The 20480-nt window shown below is 39.1% G+C and overlaps 1 protein-coding gene across 1 annotated transcript; it reads right to left on the bottom strand.

Moving 5' to 3' along the window:
• Window positions 1-1108: 1108 nt before the first annotated feature.
• Window positions 1109-16034, bottom strand: st6galnac5b (ST6 (alpha-N-acetyl-neuraminyl-2,3-beta-galactosyl-1,3)-N-acetylgalactosaminide alpha-2,6-sialyltransferase 5b). Its single transcript, XM_027289920.1, has 5 exons — window positions 15838-16034; window positions 15030-15239; window positions 5162-5571; window positions 3750-3857; window positions 1109-1617 (listed from the first exon to the last, which is right to left on the bottom strand). The coding sequence occupies exons 1-5, from the start codon at window positions 15850-15852 to the stop codon at window positions 1374-1376; spliced, it is 987 nt and encodes a 328-aa protein (XP_027145721.1). The 5' UTR covers window positions 15853-16034; the 3' UTR covers window positions 1109-1373.
• Window positions 16035-20480: the final 4446 nt, after the last annotated feature.

The following is a 20480-nucleotide window of genomic DNA, read 5'->3' as shown; positions in this document are numbered from 1 at the left end:
TATGACAGAAATGTAATACAATATTCACGTTTCATGTTTTCATTAGTGCAATAACCTGAAAATTACAATGTTTTTTTGTTTGTTTTTGTGTTACCTAGGAATGAGCCCTTTTCATTTGCAGAGAGAGGGGGGGGTTCTCCTAAACACCTTGGTAGGATGAGGCAAGCGGTAGTTGGCTGCAAATTATGCAACCTCACTACTAGATGTGGCTAAATCCTGCACACTGGATCTGTGTCAAAATCATAGACAGTATTAAAACAACATGCCATTTTGAAGGTCAGAGTGTGGTGGTTCTGGGCGATGCCATCTTGGTATTCCTGCCTCTGCTGGTGCCCCACTAATCCAAAAATGGGCAAAAACGTGGGTCATGTGTGCAGATGAGGTGGGCAGAAGCCTGGTTGACCAAACGAGCCTCCTAAAACGGCACCCGTCTGTCAATCAAAGCGATCACGCTTCTAATTATGCATAATTTCAAGCCTTAATATAATCTGAACAGGTGAGTTATGTAAAAAATCACCTTCAGTACAGTTGTCATGAACTTGGAAATTAACTATAAAGTCCAAAAATGTTTTTTGTACCAGGCTGTAATGCATGCATGTTTATTTCTGTTGTGAAGTTGGACATGTTAACATAGGGACTGCAATTTTTGGCATCTCCACAATGGTTTAATTTCACAGCCACAGGGGTGGCTGCTTGCTAGTCAAATGTCTTCTGTACAACCAGTCCATAGGCTGAATGTATCAACTTCACCCTAAATATGGGAAGTCTACAACAGTAACTACTACACTTTTCTCTGTGTGTATGATGAATATCATATTACACAATTAAAGGTATAAATAAAGTGTTAAAAAAAGGAAAGACAGTGACTCTAAAAGTATCACAATCAGCACACTATGTTTAATTGTTGTGTCAAGTACACACTCCTACTCAGGTCAATGAAAGTGTCACATTCTCAGAAATAATGAGGACCATGACCTTAATGTGTGTCCTCAATGAATCTGTATTTAGTTTTATGAAAATGAACCAATCATACTGCTGTTACTGCAGTGTTGTACTGTCTCATTGCCTGTCTCCAACTCAAGTGTTATTAAAGTGGCTCTGTAAAAAAACAGATTTGAGCCAAGCTCCATGGCTTTGATTCCAGTATGAAATTCATCCTATTATTAGTTACACTTCCAAAACATTGTTGAGGCTTTGTACTGCTATTATGCAATGATTCCGCTTTTGCCAAGCAGCTTAGGCAGTAGGCTAACAGCCACAGCAGTTGCTTGTTCTGTCCTATGCATTCATTTTAGCCGCAGAGAGAAGCTACACACTGGAAACTGTCCACACACATATTGTACACTTCTGGAGATCGTCTCTGGAGGGATTTCTCAGGATCCAGCTGGAACTGAAGTGTATGAGCTGTTCATGATGGTGATGGCTGCACCGGGTTTCCAGTCTGGCCGGTAAAAGTGGATATTGAGAGTTCGAGCCCAGTTTGCAAACACCATCTTCTCTGTGATGAAGCGATGATGGCTTCCTCGTCGACTCCTCTCGTGGGAGAGATACATGGAGCACTCACTGGGCCCAGAGGGTTCATAGTAATGATACGGCACAGAGGGATGGGAGGAGGATCTACACGGGAGCCAAGGAGAGGAGAAGAGAGAGGAGTAAAACATGAAAAAGGTATGAAAGTCAAGCTATGAGGGAGTGATGTGGAAACAGTGATAATTAAGAGATGAGAGTTGGGGGAGAGGAAGTAAGTCACAGGGGGTAAAAAAAGGGGACAGCAACAAAGACAAACTGAAAGATGAGAAGAATCTGAGCTCAAAGTTGTGTTCATCATCAACAACCTTATTCCTCTGATACTTGCAGTCACACATAGCTCTAGTGGAAGATTCAGCCACATGAGTGTCACTTCAATCTGGACCGAATTTCTCTATGAATATCCAAATGTGTCAAACCGTCCTTTGTGTCCTTGTCGATTCAATTGAGAACATTCGCTAAGTGATTCCTCTATTTCCAGTTAACCTGATTGTTAAGTAGGTACATTAAATAGCTGTGCTTTGTACCTATTCAGTGAAAGATGTCATTTTTATTGTAAAATGTCAACATGAACGTTTCCACCGGTGCTGAAATCACAGTCATTCACCAGCCTTACTGCATAGCAGTGAAAGACACTTGAAATTGTCACTGCAGGGTGTAAATGTTATATTATCATTACAAGCTGAAGACACCATTAAAGATGTACTCAACAAGATTTTTATGTAGAAGTACACCCATTTTGTCAGCACACAGTAAAACATGGAGTGGAGCTGCAACAGAAGAGAGCGACCCATGCACTTCATGCACTGTTTGTCCCAGAAGTGACAAACAGAAAGTGACATTTAAATTTAAGGCCTGGGGATAATGTCGATGGTGTCTTGGATGTATAATTTAACAGGTGAAACACGATGTTACAGAGAGTGTCTGCTCAAAGGTGTATGTGAAATTTAAGAGTTAAAGGCTTTTGGATGGAAGTTGTGAGTCACACTGAAGGCTGAAATAATAATTAACAAGGTGAAATCTTCTTTTTTCATTTCATTAAAACTTCTAATGCTTTTAGTTGGAAATCATAAAATATTTTTGACCTGAAAAGTCAAGGACATGATATGCCTTTGATGTGGTTTAAATCATGTAAACACTTTAAAAAAGATTACCATATATTGCAACTTATGAAGTCTGAGCTTTCACTTATAAAATCTATTTGCCATACTTCTTAAGAACATACAAAACAGCAAAATAATTTGGATTTATGTTTTACAATCAGGTTTCCACCTCAAACGTAGCATGGAAACAGCCCCAGTTAAGATCATTAATGGCCTTGCAGCTGATTCTGGTCAACTCTCTCTCTCTACTTATCTTGGCCTCACCACAGTCTTTATAGACTTATTATATTATATCCCATTAACACTGGAGTTTTGCCTCCTACAATGTAAATGGATACATAATTACTGGTTAGAAAGCTTCATGGAGTTCCACAGAGTTCAGTGGTGGTGCCCCTATTGCTCATTATCTACCTCCTCTCTTCTTGGCAACATCTATAGTATTTACACAGCTCTTCGTGTCCATTAACCCCACTTCCACTATCCCCTCCTGTACCCTCTTTTATCCATGATCTACAGATATGGGTGACAAAGAACTACTTCAAATTCAGCAATAGTGAAACACTGCCTTTTTCTATCTGCGAAACATCTCCAGACTACACCCTGCCTTAACTCTGCTACACAGATTCTTTTAATGATTGAATGATATTAATTTAATTATCGACTACCTGATGAACAAAGGAGTTAAATTTAGCAGTTAAAGTTCCAGATATTTGCCTGTTGGAGGTAAACACAGGCCTAAAAGGAAACTAAAGACATCTACTGGAGATGGTAATAAACAAATAACTTTCATGGTCATCGTTGTCCTTATTGCTAGGAGGGAGAGGGTGAGGCGATGGAGTTGCAATCAGCAACTACACTGCTAGATAGCATTAAATTGTACACACAATATAGTATAATATAAGCAGAAAGCTTACTTTATAAACTTAAATAAATTAACAAAATTTGATCACATCCCTTAGTTCTAAACAACAGACTGGCCTGGTAAGCACATAAATAACGTGTGTGGTTTACTAATAGCACACAGTCATGGTATTGTGTTATCTCCAGCTTCCCACTTGTGTAAAGTTGCATAAAATTGCTCTAAGCACCTATTGTTGGATTAAACTGATTTGATTCTACCTGCAGAAATCAGGTGGCACCATGCCAAACACGTTGGTCCTTTCACACAGCTCCAGGGCTATGGCCATGGTGAACCAGCCGGTACTCAGCCAGGAGTTGGAACTCTTCCTGAAAGACACAACAAGGTCATCATTTTTAGTGAATCCATACTCATGCAGTGTTATTAAGAGTACTAGCCCAGATGTGACTTTTAGAGAGATTATTGTCATGAAATGTAATTCTAGATTTGATCTGATCAATCATCTTTTCAGAGATACAGATGAAGACAGACTGAAGAGAGCCTCTTTTTATGCCTTGTACACGACATTAAAGGAAATATCCATGAGAAATACAATTATTCTGAGGCTGAAGGCTGAAGTGATTCTACATTCAAAAGAAACATCCTCTTATCTTCCCGTTGGTTTACTGTTCACATGCAAATGAGTTTATGAATGGCTGGATTGACGTGTGTCTTTATCTTTTTGCCTCTTATTTTGTAAGCTCGTATTCAGTCAGCCTTTTTTCTGCAGGTACCTCATATGAAAGTGTTATTGTAAGCCAGTTCCCTTTATATTTATGTTGATGAGATTCGTTCCGTTTTTTTCCACACTAATGACTGAAATTTCCTCTGAAAATGTAAAACGCAAAAGCCACAGTACCTCTCTAAATAGGAGAACAGTTTCTGCAGTGTGCTATTATACATTTATAATGTACTATTAATGTATGAGATGTGCTGTGGTCTTTGTGTAGGTTGTGCCTGTGCCACAAAAACCTGATACAATTATAATATTTGGGAAAATAATATTGGCTGCTTACTCTGATAAAAAAACAAAAAAACATATTTATGAAAGGCTGTGTACCAAAGCAAATTTCCCGTTAAAGTGAGAATAGCTTGGCAGCTGTAGTACTTAGTTGCATAAACATCCTAAAGCTGCCAAACAGAGCAGCAGCAGCATCCAGCCACTTCCCATCATCACTTCTTCATAATAGAGGTTCAGATACTACACAGCATTTTTATCTGTCGTGAGAGTGTTATTTATCTGTGTTCTGTCTGTCTCATTTGAGGCCTTAGTTTTTAATTTGTCACTTTGAATAAATAATTTGTAGGTTCCCACTCCAAGATACTGATTTGTGCTTACTCACCATATTGTTTTCTGCTTGTAATGAGTGGGTAAACCTAACACTTCTGGTAGAATCCAAATGACACAGAATTGTGTTTCTTTCTGATGTTGAGCCACTTCTGTAAATGTCTTACAGTAGCACTACATAAGAAATTACTTTGCAATCCCTAAATATGCTTCCAGACATAACAGACAAGTTGTAATCTAAATCCTATTAATAATGAGTGTTTAGAGCTCTTATGGGCAAATCATAAGCTAAAGACATTTTTTCAGGTCACACCAAAACAAAACAGTGATTCTGTGAACATTTACCTATCAATCCCTGTTTCTTTTTTAAATAGTTCATCAAACTTCAGCATTTTGATCCGGGAAATGATGTAGACTTTAAGTTTGGGCAGAAGCTGGTTTAACAGCCTGAGGTTGTTGTAAACGTTGCCTTTTCCATCCCGTCTCATGCAGCTGCTGGGTCCCCAGAAGATGAACACTGTGTCCTGGCTTGCATTAAACAGCTCCTGTCGGCTCCGCAGCACCCTCTGCAGGCTGGAGTGAGCTACAACACGTAGGCTTGTGCGCTGGCCAACATCCTGCTGATAGCCTATGCTGGGAGCATCATTCATACGGATTACACATTCAGAGCGGTCGATTTCTCCACCTCTCTTGCTTCCAGTTAGCTGACCGGAGCTCGTCACCAGGGCACAAGTCCTACAGTGCATCTTCAGGGGCTGCAGAGGTGAAAGGTTAAAGGTCAGAGATAATTGTAGTTTCAGAAAAATTCATTTTAATCAAGAGTCTAGTCTTATTACTAAAGGAAATGTTAAGGGGTTACTAAAGCTATACGTATGCAACACTTGGAAGTCCATCTAATAGTTGTTGACATATTTCACTTATGTCGACCTCATGGTGGTGGTCAAGGAAAAATCACAAAGACTGACAATAGCTAGAAGTCCACCCATGAAAGACAAAGTAGCAACAGGCAAAAAGGGATGAATCTGCAAACTGTAGCCGTCAAGGTCAAGTGTTCTTTGCAGGGATCTTTGGTTTGACCTTAAAATCTGGCTGCCAAGAGGAAAAAAGCAATGGGCATGAAAGTGTTTAGCACAGTCTGCACAATGAGATGACAAGGACACGTTCCTCAAGCTTGATATAAAGCATCTCTGATAAAGAAGCCAAAACTTTGGATTTTTAGATTTATATTCTCAGGTTTATGTATTTGTTCATCAAGCACAAACACAATAACCGAAATAGGATTAGAATAAAGTGTAACCGGCACTGAATCGAACAGACTGGAGATGGGCTGTTCTGTCAGGTAGCTCATTATTCAAATATACTGCAGATTATTATGGATGACAACAGAGCAGAACTGTGGAGTGTTTCGATTCTGTAGCAAAATCATGAGCAACATTCTCCTGTATAAAACAAGAAATGCACGTACAGTAGTGGTCAAAACATGTTCCCTTATGTAAAATCAAGTTCACTCAGAAGATCATTCGTGTCAACTTTGAATAGGTAGCATGTATTGCAGGGCTGTTGTACTTTTTCGCATTATATTGACCTGTGATTCATGTTGTTGTGTCCAACCTGGTTTTCAAAGTAGGAAAAGGCAAGCTTGGATTGAATGATCCAATAGCAAAAACCCAGAGACACTTCACATGAATTATTCCCAACCTTAATAGGGAGCTACATTGGCATTCTGAACTGTGCTCTGAGCTTCACACTCCATCAGGTTCTGAGGTGGAAATGTGTGTGCTCATCTGTGTGTGTGTGTGTGTGTGTGTGTGCATACAGGTGATATTACCAGCACCACAGGCTGTGCTGCTATATTTATAATACTCTTCCACTATCTCTGTGACCCCACACTGAATGATTGTCTCGTCTATGTGTGTGTGTGTCTGTGTGGTTCTGCATCTGTATGTGGGTGTATAGGTAGGGGTGTGTGCGTGGTGTCCGTGGATGTCCTTAAATCTTTTTTGCAGTGCTCGATGTAGCGGTAGATATGTAATACAATCACGTTTCTCTGGCCAGTCTGCAACTGTCTGGAAACTGTCTAAATCCAGTTGTAATCCTCTCTCACACACGCACACACACACACACACACACACACACACACACACACACACACACACACACACGCACACAGTCTCTATGCATTGAGGAATAGGTATTTTCATTCCCTAAAACAAACCATATCCCGTTGGAGTGTGTTTGCACTCTCTGTACGCAGACCCCCTTCGTCAATAACAGGTAGGCTAGAGCGAATTACACATTTCACTGCACATCCACCTCATCGCCGCCTTCGCTGGGAAAAATCAGTCATTTTAGCTGTTTCCTCTTCTTCTACATACAACAGGTTGTCCATGCAATTACTCCCAATCAACTTTTAATTATTTTGAAAATCAGGGAATGTGTTAAAATAGTAAAAGGCAATTGAAGGTTGCATGGCCAGTGGAGTTTAAAGTGCTTGTGAAATAATAAAAGTGTCCTTGACAGTGATGTTGAAGCTCCAGTCCCAGCTCCCCGAGCTTCTGACAGCTTGATGATGCTTGGAAATAGCCACTTACAGACCATGTATCACATTGAGAGGGGCTTTCAGAATCAGATAGAGAATATTTCAGCTGTCTGGCAGCTGAAGAGGCAACCCACGGTGTACCGAATGAATAAATAAATAAATTAATGGAATGTAATGTGTTGCATATTACAGGTAGATTTCTATCCGTAATCAACCTTGAATGAACACAGTGGTCCGTTAATTTGTGAGCCAATTAGTGCCTGAACACTTGCTGACTCCCATACACACACACTCACTCACAGTCTGCACGTTATCATGAGGACAGAAGGCTGTCTACTTTGATCAATAATGCATGACCTTGTAAGCAATACTTTTTTCTGGATAAACATGATCCAAAAAAATGCAATAAAGTTCAACCTTGCAGTGATGTCGGCTGGATTAAAGAGAGCTGTGGAGAGTGTCAATGGTAATTTGAAGATGTGCAGCCCCACCAACCAACCAATACTGGTGAATAATATTTTCCTTTAACTCCTTTTTATTATTTAAGCATTTGCCTTAACACCTTCATGGTATTTGTATATAACACTAATAATGAACAGTTTATTTGATATTTGTTTCACTTTGAATTGACATTTAAATTAGACCTTGTTTGGACTGATTTTGGATGATCGATGAGCAACCATGTAGTGGTTTAATATAACTTCTTTTGCCATCTCTTGGAATATTAGGGACACTACAGTATGACACTCTGTCCTCCATTACAGCTTTACTTATTCTGCAGGAGTTGTCTTGGTATTATTAGTGGTGCTGAAAGCTTTTTTCTTTTTTCTGATTAATAAATGTCTAACCTATGTCTGTAATTTAGCTGTTTAATAGCTCTTCATAATAGAGATAGATGCATAAAAGATACATAAAAATAGATTTGAATCTAAGGCCAAAGGCACAGTCATACTTATTCATGAAGACATCATCTGTAAAGCCAAACCAAATTGTTCAAATTCGAGAAGTGTCATTGCCTCTGGAAGACTCTTCAACAAACTGGTGACATTAACAGGTATTTATGGTCCCAACTGGGATGATGAGGATTATTACTAGTATTATTATTCATCACTTTTCCTTTTAGCCAATTTGGATACTAACTCTCTTTCAAATCCTGAACTGGATCATCATCATCATCATCAACTTGATCTGCTCATATATCCAGAATGGCCTCTGCCCTGAAGAGTTTTACGGCACAGTTAGGCTTGTGTGAGACTTTAATATCATTTTTGCAAACTGTGTTTTTAAAAATGAACCATCTTGTATTTTTCAAAGTTATAGAATTTGCTATCCTTTGGGTACACAGGATCACAGGCGGTGACGGCACTAAGCCAGATCGGAGAAGACGCTCTCTCTTTGTTTGGAGTGCGGGAGGAGTGCAGGTGCCATCTCAGTTGCCTGGTGACCAGGGTCAAAGAAACTCAATGTTGGCCTCCCAGACATAATAGATAACTAAGTGTTGACGTTCCATTAGTATGAACAGACAACAGTGTCTCCAGACTAGAATGTGTTAAAGGTGAACACTAACATGAGTAAATGCATTCCCTTTGACTATTTTGGGCGTACAGTATGTGGCATACAGGTTGCGTCACCTGTTCCTGTGGTCATCTGACCACCAGCCTGAGTTGACTCATATGCATACCTGGTTGTATGTGTGAATGTCTCTGATTCTACTTGATCAAGCTTCAAAGAGTATTACAGCATAAGACATCAGAGGCTCCTGAACGCTTTCTTCCCTCCTGACCTGGTGCCATTGACTTTCAGCAATTTCTCCACGACAACCAGTAGAAAAAGTAGTCAATTCATGTTGATCAATGTCTCTCCAGATTAATTTATTAGCAAACAGAAAAATAGAAAACATTGTTAAACTGAAGGATTTTCTGGTGTTAGATTTGGCCTCCACAGCCAAGGCAGAACTCTTGATTCTTCAGGACCATCAGGGGTTGTATCACTCAGATTAAGAACTGTACTAGCTCTTTAGTCTCTGGTCACGCACAGATTAACGACACATTTTATGAATTATTATACAAAACTTGATAATTCAGAAGCCACTGCAACACGTCTGTAATTGACTAGTATGCATCTGACTTCTGATCTTTATCTGGAAGAGTTTCACGATGCCTCAAAAGCAGGGATTACTTTATTAAAACTACACAGGTCTTGTGGCATGTTTTCACACAAATAATGTTAATAATTGAGCCTGTTTCTGTTCCAGAAATTGAGCTTGTAACAGAGCCATGTATCTGAAGAGGAAATTCATATGAGATTGCATTTTATACAGATGACATTCTCTTGTTTGTCAGTAACCCAGTAGCTTTAATTCCTTTCATTCTGAATAAACTCAGTTTGTGAAATTGTGAAATAAATTTGGTGAAAAATGAATTATATTCTATCGAAACATATACTACTCTGTACATCTAATTTAAAATTATACTCCCATAAATCTAATACCAGCAACATGTTTGAAATACTAAAAGAAAACACCTGTGAGAACATTTCACAATCAATGAGGATAACTGGCAAAAGGTTAATGACATAACTTGGTATAAACATAGCCTCCCAGAGTGTTTCTGAAGTTAAGATGGGGAGGGATTCATGACCCTGTGAAAGACTGTACAGCTGAAATCCTACATCAAGCAAGAATGTAAAAAACATTCCACTTTCAAGATTATAGCAATCGGTCTCCCCAAATCCCAGACACATACAGAGGGATGTTAAAGGAAGAGGTGATGCAACAGAATGGAAAACATGACCCAGTCCACCTTCTTTGAAACACGTTGCTGCTGTCAGATTCAAAATGGGCATAAAACTAAAAACTATAAAAACAATGTCATAATGCCATAATGTCATATGTCATACAATGTCTAATTTTAAAGATTTGATCAATTGTGCTATTTTTAATTAAATATGGAGTTACAATATTTTACATACCATGTATTAATATTGATATTTAAATTTCTATTTAATTCAATTCATTTATTTGAATCTGAATCTGATTTCAATCTCAGGAAATGTAATGATTTCAGAAAAATATAAACACTGAACTATTTTTCTATGGTCATTGAGATGACAAATTGGAGTGACCACTTATGTTTGGGGTTCTACAGTTCAACACCATTAGTTTTAATGTCTATGTAATTTCTTCTGTAATATTTTTTCATCTATATTAATTGCATTTCCTGTGGTTCATCATTTTACATGTTAAATGTATTGCTGGAGAGATGAGTTGTGTTCCAGAAGGCAGACAAAAAGAAAAAAGAAAGCTCTGGCATTCAATGCAGCAGAAGAATTAGCGCTCATACACTAACTCCAGTCTCATCAGTATGATCCTGTTCATATACTTCCCAGGGGGTCCCAGAATCATAATTGCTTTCAGAACAAACCCCATCAGTCAGACTCCAATATTGCACCAGCACCTCCACTGTACCCCCAATCCACCAGCTTCTGCCCGCACCCCTTTGAGTTTAAGAAGGGTGGAGAGTACAGGAAAAAATATTTGGCAAGGCTTTATAAGTCAGAGATATTGTCATTGTTAATCATGGATTCAAAAGATAAGCCTGGTATTATTGTCCAAAACATTGTCCAAAATCCCTATTTTCAATACACTATATTTATTGAGTGTTAGAATTAAAATGTTATAAACTAGTGTTCAAGACATGCACACCACTATCTGCAGTCACAACAATCCCACAATGTATTGCTTATAGTTTTATAGATGCAAAAATGACCATGGTGCAAACCTAATGCTGCAGTGACTGTACAAAATGATGACTGGTTTGGTTCGGTTTTATTATGTCATATAACAACCCACACATAACACACTTTTCCATATATTCACAAACAAAACGAAAAGAAGAGGAAGAAAGAACAAAACAAAAATAAGAGTTCACTCCAAGGACTATTTTAAGCCGCAGAGTGCGAGGATTTATCTCTGAAAGGCTGATGTATGTGGGACTGACTCCAAATAAACTACAAGAAGAAGCATGTCACTCAGTGCATCAGTGGATAGCTATGTCACAGAGGAAAAAGTTATATTCGGCTTTGGCTACACAGGGAGCAGTTTTTAGGAGGATTCATTTATGTTGGCTTTGGTCTTTTGGAGTCATGCGATTTGTTGACAATAAGAAAAAACGTTGAATATCTCCAGCCTTATTCTGTCAAATATAACAGTTGTTGGGAGTAACATGAGGACCGCATTTGCTTGCAGTGACACAAATTATTTAGATGTTGATCATTATCATAACAGTAACTGTACACTTCCAAAAGTGTACAGAATTAGGCTAATGGCTCAACTGAGAGCAGGGGTGGATTAAGTGGCACCTGTTGTGTGGCTTGAGGATTTAATGATCAGTGCTGCTTTCTTTTCTCAGAGACCAATTAATTGCAGTGAAATCCTCCTGACAGTTGACATCTCATTAAGCTCGTCCTGGTGGCACACATTCAAGTCGCAATGCTAAACTTCCTCTGTTCTCGTTTTGAGGGAATGAAGGCGAGCTAATCAAAGCGCTTGTTTTCTTCTTCTTTATCCAGACAACCTCAGACAGAAAGAAATTGATGGCTGCAACTCCGACGATGTATTCTTGTTAGCAGCACACGCATCCAGATCCCGATCACATCTTATCTTAATACCAGGTATAAATGGGGCATTTAAGTATATGAGCATGACTAAAATTCGGGGTGTGTAATGACACCTTTAGGATAATATAAACAGTTTTTACAGAGGTGCTGCCTTTCTTTGAGCAGAATTAAAATTTGCATATCCTGGAAATTCATCCATTACGTGAGGTGTATGTTAACATGCATAATTTATAAGACAGCTTAAATTGTACATTAGAAAAAGGTGTCAGCCTGGATAGGATGCATAACTGACTTTCTAATGACACCTATTTCTCCAAGGCTGAGTGCATTAAAGTCTGTCAGAGCACAGAAAGGTTTTGCCCATAATAAGTAGGTACATCATAAACTGGCACAGGCACACAATCTACATTCATGCTCGCACACAGGCTTTGTGATTAGAGCGTCGAAAGGCCAATGTAGATTGATTCTGCTGACAGTTCTTCAAAGGTCAACATCTCTTTAACTGGAATCGGCAAAACATCAGAGAGGGAGAGAGAATGAGGAGTGAAGCAGAAGAATGGAGCGGCTGCCTTCTTAGGCCTTCGAACTCAAATGATGTGTGCGTATGTGTGTATTTGAAAGAGTCTATTCAACTCTGTAGCTCTAATTACTGTAGCTCGTCAAGGAAAAGAAACACATACTAGAGGAGGCCATCTCACAAAAACCTGCAGACTTTGCAGAAGGCAGACAGAGGGAGAGAGACATAATGAACACCGAGACTCCTACCCAGTTTCTCAAGATATCCCACATAAATGCAGTGCACTATATCTTTGAAATCTGATCTCGCAGTGTATAGATTTGTGGGGTTCAACACAGCTTTTTGCTGTTTTCATATCACCATTAAGCACTGAGAAGGCTGAAGAAAAGCACAAATGTCTAGCCTTTAACCCTCAGCCACATGAAGCAGCAGCAGTGAGTAATGTGTGCTGGATCTTTCGTGCCCTCTTAGCTGAGACATAAATGAGCAAAGCAGCCACAGTCCACCACCCACCTTAGTGAAATCACAGCCCATGCAGACAAGATATGCACATAAGTTAATACAGGCCATAAAAAGCCACATTAGATAGAGCTCTCCTCACTTTTTCAAGCATCTCTGGCTCTGATGGGGGCATAAAATTTTGACAACATGTCTGGGAATTTGCATGGGGTTTTCTGCATGCATGCACCAGTGCTGTATGAATGTGTGTGTGCTTGTGTCAAAGCCAAGATTTTATCCAGTAGCAACAGCAGCAGCAGACCTCAGATGGCCCTGAAGGGAGCAGTAAAGACTGATCCACCCACTCCACCAATCCTACGGCAGGTCTGCTCTGGTTAGTCATTACCCCAGCTCTGTCTGAGGGTGCAGCCGCAGCAGAAGTAGCAGAGCTGGAAACCCCCATGGGAGAGGGGAGTAGAGTGACACTAAGCAGCATGAAAATGTCGCAGTGTTGATCCTTCATGAATCAGCCGTCAGCAAGGAGGAGGTGGACGGCCAGGAAAGACTGATTAAAAAGAAGCTGTCTCTCATTCCTCTAAATAATCTCTAGATGAATGTTTCTTTTTCATTGACTTTCAAGGGATCTGACGATGGGTTACAACATTTCATAGGGGCCCTGAACTTAGAATTCAAGATGGAAGTCAAGAAGTAAGAGTTCAGGAGCCTCACCCAGATCAAACCTCTCTCCAAACCAACACCATTCTCAAACTCTCATGTCACTAATCATTAATCACTGAAAGGTGAACTGGCTGTAACCAACACTTTTTCCCCCCTCTAAATCCTCTCTTGCCCAGTGCTGCCTGGGCAACGCAATGTCCTTTCCACTGTGCTGTGCTTCGCCGCGTATCTTTCTCACTGAGACAGTGAGAAAGAGAGACACGACACTGTCTGAATCATCTATCTATCTGAATGAGCTGTCTGTAATACTGCGCTGAGTCTAAATGATAGGCCTCTGCTTTGCAATAACACCGACTGAGGCGCTTATACGACCAAAAGATTACAGCGACGATTTCTTCAGGAGCCGTTCTAGAAGAAATCTATCCTCTTTTAAGTGCTTTTGGTGCTAAATATTTCATGGTGGACACATTAATTATGAATCAAGAATAAACTATATAGAGAATTTAGAGATGGTACTACCACAGAAGATTCCGATTCTGTGTTCAGTGTTTAACTGATATATATATTATTATATCCTCACAGGGAGCAATAAAATTAAACATGTTTTGATTCTGAAATTATCATAAATTGCTACACAATTTAAACTTTTTAAGTGTTATTGCTACAAAAAAAGCACACTATTTCATAAACATAAAAATGAAATATAAAAAATATAATAAAAATCAATGAATCAGTATTACCCGAACTGAAAAAGCTGGACATGAGATTCAGCTGTGAGGACATAATCCAATGCAACACAGGAGAGGATTTTTCAGGCCAATACCCAAAGCATCAAAAACCCTTTTCAGTGCATACCTGAACTCTACATTTACATGCTAGTCTCTCTGCTTTACCTGGATGACAGCAGAATACAGATTAGGTCCAGCTCGTATTAAACTTGTACAACACTGCCACAACTGTCAATGTCCTTTGTGAGGGCTAGGTGCTCCACACATATGTCCCAAATATATATGTCACACAACCAAGCGACCTCAACTGCTTTATTTTCTGCAGTTTTTATCCTCAGTTTGATGTAAGCCCCCCCAAGTCTCTATGTGCTGCTGTCACATATGTCTCCACTGTTGGCCTCCACATGCTTCTTCCAAAACTTGCCAGCAATACTATTCCTCCAAATCCCTCTCACCCACCTCTCCACACTGGCACCTAATGCACTGACAAAAACCTGCTCCCTCACCCCAAACACTGCTATTGTTTTTGTTGGAACACACAACCGAGCTGAGGTTTAACCTGCCTCTCTGTGGCGGCGGATGAATGTTTGAGCCTTGCAGCAACCTGTATCTTTTATTTATTTGGAAGGTGAAGAGGTTTTTTTGTTTTTTTATTTCTTGACATCATATCCCAGTGTACAGATGGTGCATATTTACCTTATGATCCATGACACCTGTGTACCCTTCGAGTGTTGACGCTGGGACTCTCTGTGGTCTCTCTGGCTTTTTCGTAGATGGTCCATCTGAGCGGTGGGACGATAATAATGACGCCGCTGAAGGAGATGAACTGCCACCAGAGCTGTTGTTGTACACCAACATAAAACTGGTAACCATGGTGACGATGATGATGCCACTAACCCCTTGGTACTGCAGAGACACATAAAAGAGAGAGAAGTTCAAAAAGAACATAAAAGCAAGGTGGAGGCAGGGCTCCTACTTTAGAAAAAGAGCTTAAGGACAGGAGCTACATTTTTTGTTTTTTTTTTCTGTTTTGGTGGAACTGGAAGAATTCTCTGCTAATTAAATGTTGGTGATTAAAGCAGAGGCAACACAATAATAACAGCTGCACTTTTTTTTGCAAATGAAATGTCAGCTGTGCCACTCAAACATGCTCTGTCAACATGTTTTAAAGAGTGGTGCAAAAATAGCAATAGGGTGGTGAATTCAAACATGTTTCAAAATTACTTCCCTGCCTTGCAGGAAGAAAAAAAGCAACAATCTACGGATGTAACCCTGAATGCTTATTGGTCTAGGAATATTATAATAATATAATAATAATATTAATATTAAATATTTGAGCTGCTGTAAAATAAAATACCAAAAAGTGCAATTAGGTCAGAGTAGACTAATGACACAGCTCAGTCTGTTACCCACTTCTGAGCAGCAGCAGCAGCAGCAGCAGAACAGTACAACATTACAAATGAACATTACAGTGATGTTTCCTGCAGGTCTAATTCATAATTACCACTCTTATCTTCATCTTCAGTTCCCCTCGTTTCCAAATGCAGATCGAGCCTTCATCCTATCGGGGCCAAAGCTCTCTCACAGAGCGTCTGGACTCTTCAGCATGCAACACTTGAGCGGCAGCATCATTGGGATCAGCGAGGAGAGAAAACGACGCTCCACACACTACTCTGTTCCCATGCTCTCCTCTACAGGGACGCCCTCACTCAACACCGCGCTCCTCATGGTCCTAAACAACTCGATTTAACCTACAGTTTCAGGGTTCACTGGAGGTTCATGAGGTGATTACAAACATAACATTATGATAATGATTAGGAAGCTTATTGAACATTATGGTGTTTACAGTGACACATTTGTAACCATATCAGCTCACCATAAGGCTACTTTACTTTTTGTCTTGGCACGATTATCAAATGTGAATCATTATTCTGGACACACAGGATTTCTGTATATGCATTTTTCATAGCTTTCACAGAGAATCACAATTGTTTTCAAACAGTCCAGTGATGCATTAAATCTAGATATTCAAAATGGGCAAGAGTGTTTTTTCTAATCATTTCCAGATGTGTTAATAAATCTGCTCATTGTGTAAATCCAAAATCTTCATTGGCTGTCACACATTTAAGTTTCATCCTCGCATTTAAATGCAGTCTAGCACATGTTGTTGTTTGGGAATGTTTTGCTGTTCACAACTCCCGCTCTGCTTCTTTATCTTCTAACCCAGCTGAGGATTTCTATTCTTCACTGTGTATACCTTTCATGAAGACAGCAGGTGTATAATTATCATCCTCATGATGACCATATGTCTGGTCTTCTGGGAGTAATGAATGCTGCCTACGGCTCACCACAGCTATCAGAGATGCAAGAAGTGAATTTGCAATGACATTTTTCTCTACTGTACAAAGCTACCACAGCTTTTATTGTGTATTTAGTTCTATTTATTTGTTATTAGGATGTTACTGACTGTCGGAAGCGGGTATCCCAAGGCATTGCTCCAAACAGTTTCAGAAGAGGTGAAAAAATATTAAAACATTAGCTACCAAAAGGAGATCACATATTATAGCCTAAACATGTTTGATCTGATTACAGAGATAGTTCAGAGTCACAGTTTCCCATTTTCCAAGAGTCATAAACTAATAAATGCCTCAGGGTAAACCATGTGATGTATTCAGGGTAGTCTGAAGTTATATCAAACAGCAATATTAGGCTGTCTTGGCTCAATTGTTGAGTGTCTATGGGATTAAATAACACCATGATTCCATTGGCATCCCATTTTCAAGCTTTGCCTGAGGGTAGGGCAGTCTTGGACTTTGAAAACCTCTGCTGTATTGTAATTACAACCAGGCTCACTGACAAAGAATTCAGTAAATGGACTTTGTTGAAACTGGTCTATAAGATAAAAAGAAATTAAATACAGAAACACGTTTCAATGGACTCTCTCATCCTGGCACAATTTCTCAGATCCCTTGAGTTATGCAGAGATGAGAGGAATTTTCTTTTTGGAAGAAAGGAGTCACTCTCTGATATTTGTTCTTAAATGTTAACTTTGGTGGGTCAGATTAAGTATTGTGCTGCATATTATATAACTATACAATAGCACAATTTTTTAATAGTCGAAGGGTGTCAGAAAAATATGCTTAGGGTATTAAGAAAACATTTCATTTAGTGGCCTGAACTGATCTTTATTTCCTGCATCCGCCTGACTATTCTTCAAAAGGTGTTAAGGGAGATAATACAGAATATACTGACATCTATTCTTGACGGAGACCATTTTTTGTCATCCAAGTAGATTTTGGGACATCCCATTTAAGGAAAGCAAAGTACTTTTCTCATTTGTCATGGCAACCTGAGCAACTAAAGCACCTCATGGGAGACAGATTTGCTGGAGGCTTTAATCTTGTCAGAAGGAGCTGGGAAGTGGGGAATGAGTCTTTTTATAGGCATCCTGTGAGCTGGCATCTTTGTCTTCTCTCACTAATGTGTTGTTCTAGTCATTTTTCAGAAAGTCTCACTTCACAAACTGAAAAAATTATCTGTTGGCTTTGTGGGAATTGATGAGTCATTTCTCTCAGAAACAACACAGAATAATACGGTCCAGACCAGATGCTGTAAGAAAAATCAGGGTAGCCTACTTAAAAACTACACTGGGAACAGCTTGCCTTCCCTTTTGTGTTTTTGTCCCAGATTTATACTATACAACTTTAAACAACTGCCTTTTCGGACTAATTAACTTTCTATCTGAAAGCCTCATATAGAATAATAATGCAGTGCAATATAGATATAATGCAACATGATATGATACAGTGATAGATATAGATATAAAGTGACACCTGTGTTGTAAAAGGATGCCTCTTATTTGTTACATTTCCCATTGGCAGTCTAGGAGAAGCTAGGAACCATAATTTATTTTCATAATTTATATTTATTTAATTTTTAATTCAGAACAGTAGACAAAGAAGACTTGGGGATGTCTGTGAGTTTAATATAGTTAGTTAGCTGGTAAAACAATCTATTATGAATGATAATGTTATTTTTTGATTAAACAGAATGACTTTATAAATATGTAAGCAGTCTTGAAGATTATTTTTTCTTCTGTCTTGAGTCTCTCACTCTCATTTGGGCTTGGTCTTAAACCTCTTTGGACTCGACTATTCCTGGTCTTGGACATAACAAAGGTGGACTTGACTACAGCACGGTGTCTACCTGCACCTGCCTGCTTGAACTGACTTTCTGCCTCGACTATCTTAATTTGTGTCCTTCTCCTGCTGCCTCACGCTCACTTGTCTGACAAAAATAGACTGGTTGCACAGCAGACATTTTGACTCGTCAAAGCCAGTAACAACAGCTCAGTTGCATTTAGTGTCCCAGTAACAGTGACAGTTAACCAGCATGCACAATAGCAGGACTTCCTCTTAGTGGAATGCAGCTGTGAGTTTCCTGCTATAAGACATGAAAATGTCAGCTGTGCAACAGTCCATTGAATTTATGTGAATGAATTTTCATGTTTTAAAAACAGACCTACAGCTCCAAAATTTAGGAGTCCTATGACTGTTTTGAACACCCTTCATACCCATTATATACTAATACTGAGCTTCTGAGGACAACAGCTCTGAAATATAACCCATTATAGAGTCAGGTCATTTGTTGGCTTGACAGTAATCAATACAGTTTTAAACTCAGCGTACATATAAATGGATACTGGTGTGAGGTTGCTAAAATGCTGATAACATTTCTTTGAGCTCTTGTTACAGTAACATCTAGCCCGAAGAGTTCTATTATTGTATAATAGGTGAGAAATTGATAGAAATAGTCTAATATCTTATGCTTCACTGCACCGTGATGTTGAAAACATTGTAGGTATATTGATTTTCTCCAAAATATATGCAGCATGTAACATTCTGCCTCTTCGCTGTTTTCTTAGACACCATATGGCTGTCAGTGGTAGAGTAATTTTAATCACCAAATTATCTGTATCACTAAGGAGCAGTACCTCATAATGCACCTCGTCATTGTGAATTCAGAGGATTAGGTGGCTGGCAGTCTGTGTGTTTTGATTAGAGGTGTCCCTGAGGTCTTAAATGAATCTCAAAACACAACTCTGGGGAGCACACACACACAAGGGTGAGGCAAGTATCTGTGGAACACAACCTTTTTTTAATTAACTCGATCCTTCTATGCAGTGAGGCGCCAGACAGCTGTCTGCCTTTACTGAGCCAAATACAATGCAAGTGTGAAATAATCTGCTCTGTTTGCACCTGTTTGCTGTGCCAAAAGCGGTTTGTTTTATTCATTATAATGTCCCCAACTTGAAGAGTAGATGCCTCTGTGTGTTAAACTAAATTAAACTAAGATTAAAAGTCAAGGGACTGTGAGTACATTCTCAAAGCTGTTTATGTTATATGTTGTACCTTACTATCAGATGCTCTGTGATAAATGAGGTTTGGTTCAATTTGTATTGGCATACAAAATAAAGGTTTATAACAATAACGATCTCAGAAGTGAAGCAGCCTATAGTCAGTAGATGCTCTGAATATTTACGTGATTTTTTTATGCCCAAAAGATACACCAGACTTTCTTGCTGGTAGGACAGAAAGTATATTTTGACCATTGTATGATTCTCTCTCTCTCTCTCTATATATATATATATATGTATTTTAACAGACTGTTACAAGCAAGAGAGCTGTAACTGGACCTATTTAAAGGGCATTATTAGCATAATAAACAGTATGTCTCAACATTACCATACCAATATAAATCTCCAATGCACCTGCAGAAAACAAAGTAATGTTATTATATTCTCCAGTCCAGACAAAGACATTTAAGCTGCTGCAGTTTAAAAAGAGAACATTTGGGAGATAGATTCAAGTTTTATGTCCCGCATTTTCAGGCCCAAGAGCTAAAACATCTTCATTCTCTTTGCAAATTGTCTTACAGACAGATCATTGACCATCAGCTGGCAGCCCTATCAATCATGAATGCAATTTCCTCTTACCCAAAGTACAATATGTTTCTCCCAATTCTTGGGTTTATCATAGTAACTGAAAAAGAAAAAAACACTTCTAATCACCCAGTGCACTCTGTATCTCTGTTGCTCATTTTTCTGCTGTACAACTTTACTGAATTACTTCCTTTATGGTGGGACTT

Source organism: Larimichthys crocea, chromosome XVII, assembly GCF_000972845.2.
Source record: "Larimichthys crocea isolate SSNF chromosome XVII, L_crocea_2.0, whole genome shotgun sequence".
Classification (NCBI taxonomy): domain Eukaryota; kingdom Metazoa; phylum Chordata; class Actinopteri; family Sciaenidae; genus Larimichthys; species Larimichthys crocea.
The sequence above is the reverse complement of the archived record's forward strand: the minus strand, read 5'-3'. Positions and strand labels throughout refer to the sequence as shown.

Coding starts and splice junctions, on each gene's coding strand:
- st6galnac5b (XM_027289920.1), bottom strand. Junction 5,572..15,029: donor CAGGTGTCATGGATCATAAG/GTAAATATGCAC, acceptor TCACCTCTGCAG/CCCCTGAAGATGCACTGTAG. Junction 3,858..5,161: donor AAAGAAACAGGGATTGATAG/GTAAATGTTCAC, acceptor TGTGTCTTTCAG/GAAGAGTTCCAACTCCTGGC.